The sequence below is a fragment of the Cupressus sempervirens genome, chromosome 4, assembly GCF_028749045.1.
Source record: "Cupressus sempervirens isolate cs-2001-9-10 chromosome 4, ASM2874904v1, whole genome shotgun sequence".
Lineage (NCBI taxonomy): Eukaryota > Viridiplantae > Streptophyta > Pinopsida > Cupressales > Cupressaceae > Cupressus > Cupressus sempervirens.
Genome location: NC_143121.1, coordinates 495,325,421 through 495,334,183, shown reverse-complemented (window position 1 = coordinate 495,334,183; position 8,763 = coordinate 495,325,421). Strand labels below are relative to the sequence as shown.

General features: G+C 37.4%; 1 protein-coding gene across 1 annotated transcript; it reads right to left on the bottom strand.

The window, feature by feature from the left end:
• Nucleotides 1-501: 501 nt before the first annotated feature.
• LOC149562104 (pirin-like protein) lies at nt 502-3,703 on the bottom strand. The gene is made up of 7 exons (XM_089825649.1): nt 3,162-3,703; nt 3,020-3,069; nt 2,179-2,217; nt 1,948-1,976; nt 1,479-1,541; nt 1,266-1,369; nt 502-1,179 (listed from the first exon to the last, which is right to left on the bottom strand). Exons 1-7 carry the CDS (start codon nt 3,608-3,610, stop codon nt 669-671), a joined length of 1,245 nt encoding a protein of 414 aa, XP_089681775.1. The 5' UTR covers nt 3,611-3,703; the 3' UTR covers nt 502-668.
• Nucleotides 3,704-8,763: the final 5,060 nt, after the last annotated feature.

Below are 8,763 nucleotides of genomic sequence, written 5' to 3'. Positions count from 1 at the left end.
ACTTCAAACTCTATGATTGCTTATTAATTGCAACCGTATGAGCCTATATTTGGGTGCGAGGAATGATGTGCATGGACTTTTGGAACCTACCCATAAGCTTTTAAAATATCAATGCCAGATATTAAAACGTCTAGTGGTACTCAAGTGCTTCAAATGTATATATCTCCTCCTCTGCATTTTGTCTAAAAGGAAAATCCAAAATCCAAATCCTTTATGAACTATTACATGCAGGAACCTGTATAAAGGAAAGAATAAATATTATAGAATCTAAGCGCTGAAAACGGTAAAAAATTGTAGTAAAATAATGTAAAGCTTGAGCCCAGTGGAATATGCAAATAGATTCTACAATAGATAATGCTAACAGGCACTCTGGAGAGTTGAGAAATGGTGTTTGTTAAATTTTTAGTATTTAAACACAAACGCGTGTACCACATGCTATTATATATATTTGGAACAAATTCCACGATCGTTCCACAGAAACTTTTTGTTACAAACAACAAATGCTGAAAGAAATCAAAGAATTCGCTATTAAAATAATAACAATTATATGATTTCCAGACAGAATTACAACCTGGTAAGGCATTCTAAAACATGTTAGAACAATGCTCGGGGCAGATATTTCTGCGGTTAAAAATCTGAAGATTTGAGTTAAACTCCATTTATGCTTTCTAATCATGAGCTTCACTGAGCACAATAGGATCAGAGTGCCAGTTTATGGCTCTCTCAAAACCATTTTTGCTTTGTTGATAGTCTTGAATGGCTTGAATTATCTCCTCTTTAGCGTTCATGACAAAGGGGCCATATTGCACAACTGGCTCGTTTAGCGGGCGGCCACCAATTAGAACAAATCTGCAAGGGTTGTTAGACTTGTTCCAGACACTCAACCCATTGCCAGCGCTCAATTGAACAGTGTGATGAGCAGTAACGGCCAATGAATCAACATTCCCAAAAATTGCCTCGCCTTCTAATACATAGGCAAATGCATTCCAGCCCTCTGGGACCTCTTGATGAAGAACAGCCCCAGCTTTCATTGTAAAATCCAAAAACAGTGTTGGAGTTCGTGTGTATACAGGGGATTTAATTCCCAGGGCTTCTCCAGCTATTACGCTTGCCCTAACACCATCTTTCTCGACCTTGGGTATGTCTTTGTCTTCCAGTTCTTGGTATGCAGGTTCAATCCTAATTAACAAACCCACAACAATATGAATTGTGGAAATTGACAACCCACATTAAAAATGGCATAAGATCTATAAGGAAATACTTACATTTTGTCCTTCTTTGAAAGATTGACCCATAATTGCAGCCCGTGTTGGACTCCTTTGCTTGCTGGCATTTCACAGTGAACTATACCTCTCCCAGCAGTCATCCACTGCATGGTTCAACAAAAACTTTAGAAAATCATATGACGTCTGTTTTTTTGTTTCCATTGAGTAATATGAAACAAGTCATGCGTAAAAGAGAGGGAAGGAATCATTTACTTGCAGATCACCCGCTTTGATGGTACCCTTATGTCCTGCGAAGTCTTGATGTGTAAAAGCTCCCTGCTCAACAAATCATGTATTTAATCCCAACAGTGAATTCATACAAACCTGGTTCTCAAACGAGCATGCACAACCCACAAGTGTCATAATCATATTCAAACTTTCACAAGTCATCAACACTTCTCAAGAGCATCTGTTACAATTTATGCAAAGTACTTCCTTCATCAATAATTAACACCAAGGTGAGCCTATCAAAAGAATTATTCTTCTATAATTCAGAAGAAACCTGAGAAATAGTCTTCTCTCAGTCATCAATTCCATGTGCAAATGCTTGATCAAGTCAAATCAAAGATGCAAGAGACACAATATACCAAGCTGAATTCATGAAAAATAATGTGAAACTAGGACCAAGGATTGAGAGTATGGTACAGAGATGGGAATATGGAATGAAACTCATAATACATACCTTGAGCATGTATGTAACCGTCTCAAATCCTGCCACACCGGAAAATGCATGGTTAGTTTCCATGATGTAAAAATCTTATACAGTATAAAATCCAGAAATGACGAATAATTGTATGGATTGTAGAAATAGGAAGGCATTAATGCATTGTTAGTTTGCCTTTTAAAGGTGAAAAAACATATCTGAACTTGCAACAGAGACTGGTTTCATAAAACAAAGCTATGAAAAGATTACCTCTGTGAGGATGATCTGGAAAACCGCCAGGAGGAGTAACTGCAAACAGAGCAAAACTCATAACTCGGTAAACAATTCTCTTCAAAAGAATATGTTACAAGATCAAGGACAAGTGCACTACACATATAAGGATTATAGTCTTTAGGATCATAATACACGATTTAGGGGGCAGTCTTTCTTAAAACAAACATATCACCAGATCAGCCCACGCTCACAACCAATCAAGCTCATCTATCAGAATCCGAGTAAAAGCCAAAGGTACATATCACTATTTATTAACCAAGCCGCAGATGCAAGCTTCCAATCAAATGAGAAGCGTCCAAATATCACGAAACTGGATCTTCAATAAATGCCCAAGAACAAATCGTCGTATGTTGTCATAGGACGAGAACACAGGCGAGGAATCTAGGTTATAGATAAACATATGCGCTAATAATTGCCAAATGACTACAACTAAGACTTGCAAAGGGAAAACATTTTCAATAAATGCATTAATAACCTTACCTGAATTTCCAAAACAAATCACACGCCATCATTATTTATAATCATACTAAAAGAAATCCAATCCTTCATGTTTTTCGTCTCTCACCAAAACAAAATGATAAATCACAAATGTAAATTCCTATTTTGCGAGGCATGGAAGACGATCAGGGCCTAAATTTGATGTCTGTATAGCCGTATTTAGACATTTTTGCCGTAAAATACAACTGAAAAGGGGAAACCTCATCAAGAGGCAGACTGGCACAGGTAACAATAAGTAAATGAAATGAAAATTTTAAAAAGGACATAAGAAATAATCCAAAATTGCCCGAATCGAAAGGGGCGAGCTAAAAACAGAGACCTGTAAATTCGTCAAGCAAAAGAAAAGGATCTAGATTCCGCAATTCAGGCCTGCAAACAAAGATCCAAATCAAACACAGAAAAAACCCCCAAAATGAACGAATTCTTAAAAGGAAAAGACACGTGCATCTCCTACTCTGTACCTTCCAATGCTTCGTCTAACAAGTGCACCATCTCCTTCGGGCTGCTCCTTTGACAACAATTGTTTCACTACTGATCGAGGTCTCTCAAATGGGCTCTTGCTTTCTATGTTATCATTCATGATAGACATTACTGCAATAGTTTTCTTTACGGGTTTTTCGGCGAATTTATGTAGGAAGAAAGTATTTCTGATGAGAAAAATGGAGGGAACTAAGGAGATCATACAGAGCGAGATCCAGACGAATATAATAATAATTCTTGTGGAATTGAATCGCGAAGTGGGCTTGGCAAAAGCTCTTCCTCTCGTATACTTGTGATCTAGGTTCCACATGGCATGGCTTTCAAATATAGGAAGGAAAAGAATAAGAAAACAGGTAAAACTAGGCCGCCCCATTGAGCCCAAATCAAATATGGCGTTCACACTCACCTCCAACTCATACATCATCCTCATGTCAGCATGATATCACCACACCAACCTAATCCCTATTGTCAACGTTGCTCTAGAGCTTCCTCTATCTCTCTCTCTCATAGTTTCTTTTTTGGTTCATGAACTAGCGGAGAGGACCTCATAAATAGTTGTGAGGGTGGTTATAATTATTTAAAATTAAACCATTAACAATTGATCTTGTTTATATCATTGATTTATGAAAATTGATATTAGTTCTAGACAAGAACATTCATTGTATGTTTTATATAAAACGATATAAAATGTTAGTTTTCATCAGTCAAACTACTCTGTACACAATATAACGAAACATATAATAAATATTAAATTTCAAATAGTACAAATTTATAAAATAGTTGTCCAAACTTGGTGCAGGAGCACCTAGGTTAGGTCACTAAGAAGCAAATAAGGGTTTAGGAGTCTGGATAAGACATAAGACCTAGTAGATAGAAATAAATAGTCATGAGTCATGCATGTGAAACCCCAAACACTAATGTAATGATGCATTTGTTGTCAATTAGGAGCAAAAGTGCAAAACTGGATTTAGAGGGCCAAATAAACATGGTGGGTTAGGTAGACATGCAAATGGTCTAAATATGGCATAAATACCTTCCATGTATGTTTTGGGATCATAAGGTATAGACCTACCAAGTCTAAGATGCAAAAATGGAAAAATTGTCAATTTTGCAAAAATTGCATATTGACAATTTTGCAAAAAGTGCAACTTTTCTTGCCAAAGTTGCAAAATTGGGTTAATAGTTAATATGTGGTTACCAACAAATGAAAGTAGGTTGAGTTAGGTATGGAATGAGTATGTAAGGCTTTGGAAGTCACTTTTGTATGGTTAAGAATTTTTGGATTGTACGACATCATACAACAGGACATCAAATGAATGGCAGATGGAATGAAAGTTTGAGTTTTGGATTGTTATGTGATTAGATCAGGGCTTTTGTTTTGCAATAAATTTTATGCATCGTTTCTACTAAGACTTTGCTCTGGTTTGAACTTCTAAGCAATCTGTTGTTGTGCACAATAAATGTTTTGCCAAACAGTCTGCTTGTTGGCTTGTATTGGGCAGACTTTGCAAAATGGTGTCTACAAGCATTCCCCATGGCTAAAACCTCATGAAACCTTGAGGAATGCTAGTAGACATCTTGTAAATTATCTGGGAAAAAGGATGGAGTCAAAAGTGAAGGACCAAGTCAATTCCTTGGAAGCCCCAAGTGAGACAATGGTACACTTGGCTATGAATTGAGCCAAAGAAAGAAGTTTACTTGCAAGGGTGAATTGGGTTGAAGAGGAAGGGTGTTATAGAAGGCTCTAAGATGGAGTGAAGGTATTGCAGTTGCAAGGAGAAACTCTGAAAGTTTCTAGGAAGCGAGGGAGAGTAGATTTGCTCTTGACTGGTTTAGATTGTGACTAAACCCTAACAAACCCTTAAAACTAGGGGTAGGGCATCAAATAGAAGTTGGGAACCTGCAACCTCAAGAATCTTGAGGGCCTTGGAAGAGGGTATCAACATCAGAAGTTTAATTATAGACTTCTTGAGGGAATTTTTTACAAAACCAAATTAGTCAATTTGGAGGGCTAATTGAGGGCTACTAGACCTAATAGGGGATTTTCAAGGGTTTGAAAGGATCGTATAGAAACCTAATGAATGAAGTGTGGGAAATGGATGAGAAGGTCCAAGACACCCTAGGGAGAGCCTCCAACCCTTGCAAGAACTTGTGAACCAGTAAGGAGGCATGAAATGAAGTTCAAGCTAATGAGCAAGCCTGGATAGATAAGATAGTCAAAGGAAAAAGTTGTTCTTAGTTGAATAAGGGTAACTTGTATAAGTAGGGGATTTCTAGAAGTGTTGATCTACTATCTACATACCCTAGACTAGTCCTATCAAATTGGTATCAGAACAAATTTGATTTTGGGCAAGGAAGTGCATGTCTGGCAGTGAAGGAGAAACCTCCATAGGATCCATCATGGTGACAAATGCAAGGTTGGCTGAGAAGGTTCAGGAGCAGGATGAGGAGAATTTGGAGTTGAAGGCTAAGACAACAACCTTGGAGAATACACTTGAGAGAGCAACTCTAAAGATTGAAGTAGTGACCAATAAGGTCAATCAACAAGAGGAATGTAGCAAGCAAAAGCAATAGGTGTTTGATGAAGAGGAGGCACCCACACCTGATCTTGAAATAGCAGAGGAACCTTTTCTTAGGGCCATCAATGCATTGAATTAGACAACACTAGAAGGAGTACCACTTTTTTGTGGGAAGTTAGATACAGACCATGTCTTGGAATGGTTGGAAGGCACAGAGAACTACTTTGAAAGTGAGAATGTAACAAAAGCTCAAAAGGTGAAAGTGACAAAGGCAAGAATGATAGGAGCAACTCTCACATGGTGGAAGTTTTTTCAAGATGAAAGAGTGAAAGAGGGTAAGAAGTCTTATGCAAATTGGAAGAGTATGGTGAGCCAAATACAAAAAACCTACCTACTAGAAGACTTTAAAGTGCAATTGCATACCAAAAGGCAGAATCTCAAGCAAAGAGATAACGATGTAGCAAGTTATACTAAAGAAATTCAAAAGCTATGCCTTATATTCAAGGTGCAAGAAGTTGAAAGCATCAAGATAGAAAGGTATGTTAATGGCTTAAGGTGAAATATTCAAGAGGAGATTCAATTGTGGACTCCTAACATAGTACAAAAGTGTTATCAGTTAGCACTTAAGGTTGAGGAAAAATTAAAGAAGAAGCAAGACTTCAATAAAAGGGGTAGAGGTAAAGGTAGAGAACAAAGTAACCAAAGAGGGAACTTTGGTGGTGGAAGAGGCCAAGCAAATAGACCCCAAGGGGATAGTAAACCAAATGAAGTAAGTGGTTCAAACAATCCAAGAGGAGGATCCAACCAAAGAGGTAGAGGTAGTAATAGTTTTAGAGGCAAAAGAAACAGTCAAAGCAAGGGACCCTCATACTTTGCCACCATGAAATGTTGTAACTGCAATTAGCTAGGACATCCCTCTTATAGGTGTCTAGAGAAGACTTCTTCATCAAGAGAAAGGAAGGTGGCTTATGTCCAAGAGGATGGTGATAACAAGAAGACAACATGTAATGCCCCGCCAAGGGATCCAAAGAATTTCACTAAGTTTGCCAAACAAATTTTTTTTTTTTTTTAAACATGAAAGTAAAACCATACACAACACTTGCGGAAGCAATAGTATCATCCAACTGGAAATAACATAACATACATAACAGTTACATTCTTTAAAGATCCCTTAACGTTGAATTACTTCTAATTATAACTTATTCATCTAACATTACATCCTTAACAATGAAATAGCAATGATGCATCCAATGTTCTTAAACCATATTCAAGTGTACATTTTAGATTGCTCAATCATCCACTGTACATGTTACAAGGTTTGAAAAGCTTAAAAAATAAACATCCATGTAAATAAAGTACATCATCATCCAATATTAATCCATGATGCAATAACATAAATGAAACCACATATCATACATGATACATCATCATCATAAAGATGTAAACATCCATCATAAAAGATAACCATATATCACAAACATAAATAACTAAGTGCACGGTTCCTCCCAACCGTAAATAGCATCATTAGACCATCATGGATCCTAGCCATTCCTCCGTGCGTAACATTCCAAAGCACCGAAGAGATCATCGGCTATAAACATAGTAGGAATGTCACTCCTAAAACATCCTACTAACATGCAAAGTAAAGCATAAAATAACATCATCTAACATATGCAAATCATCAATATAAGAACCATACCAATAAATACAGCTATCATAAAGTATAACATCTATCATAATGATCCAAGAACATAATGAAGATAAATACCAACCAAGAATACTCCAGCCACGGTGTCTCAATGGATCTCAAATGATAAGAGTGGAAGATATACTACCACCCGACCACGTGGAACCTAAGTGGTCCACTCCCACCGTGCTGAGGAGATAATCTCAAGTCCCAAATAGGCTATCGAAATCACAAGCATAAATCTCTATGAGTCCAGGAATCCTAAAAAGTATACTACTCAAAGGTTCCAAGCACAAAATCGACATCTACTTCCCAGAGGCACACAATGACATGTAGGAAACCTACTCTGCAAGCGAGAAAGTGTCATCGCATTTATCTCATACAAGTTACCCTGGCAGTTAGCTAAACTCCACGGGTCCATACAGATCTCATGCGGCCACTAGTATCCTCTCATACTAACGAGGCATACTATGGAATGCAAGGTTGCAACCATGCGTTCTCACTACTCCCATCCTAGCCTGTACAAGCGCTCAAGGCATGGGCGAGAACATCCAAAACAATTATCTTTTTAGGTTCATTTAATCCCCATTTAGTGTGTAAATGTTATCACTTATTAACCAAACTTACAATGAGTTATCCTGGCAGCCACTTAGGGCCCCGGCCCCCATTGCAAGCCACTTCCCGACACTACAAGTAGATTACCTACCCTAATGCTCATGGAATCATAAATCACCACAGTCCTATACAAGCGACTATAAAGAAAATCCAAAAGATAATCCATAAAAAGAATCATCAAATATCCACAATATAAGCATCAAATATCCATAAGAAGAATCATCAAAATCTCCATGATAAAATCATCAAATATGCATAAAAGCATCAAATCTCCATGAGCAACATCCATAGAAAATCATGACCACAACAGTTCTCTATTGGAAACTGAAGGCATCACTGATAATCATGAGTATCCATTGGTTCTCAATAACCAAAATATATCTCAAAATAATCACCATATCCATTGGTTCTTCAACAAGCAACCAAAAATATCTCAAAATCATACTGATCGAAGACTCCAAAATGGTTGAGTCAAACATGTCACAACATGACATCATCAAGAATAAATCCACATTTTAGTCCCATCATGGTGACTAGAAAAAAAACCAAGGATAACTGATCGATGACTCAAAAATATGGTTGGCTCAAGTATCTCTAACACATACATCTCAGCTTCACACATGAAGACTGATGAACAAATAGTAAATACAAACATTTCATAGAGCATACGATCACATAACCATGGTTGGGCTTATAAAGATCGAGACCAAATAAGATCAACATGCCAACACATCTCATAACCCCCGAGCCTCTGGTAACAAC

Coding starts and splice junctions, on each gene's coding strand:
- LOC149562104 (XM_089825649.1), bottom strand. CDS start 3,610: ATGAGGATGATGTATGAGTTGGAGGTGAGTGTGAACGCCATATTTGAT. Junction 2,218..3,019: donor TTTGCTTGACGAATTTACAG/GTCTCTGTTTTT, acceptor CTCTGTTTGCAG/TTACTCCTCCTGGCGGTTTT. Junction 1,180..1,265: donor CTTTCAAAGAAGGACAAAAT/GTAAGTATTTCC, acceptor TTTGTTAATTAG/GATTGAACCTGCATACCAAG.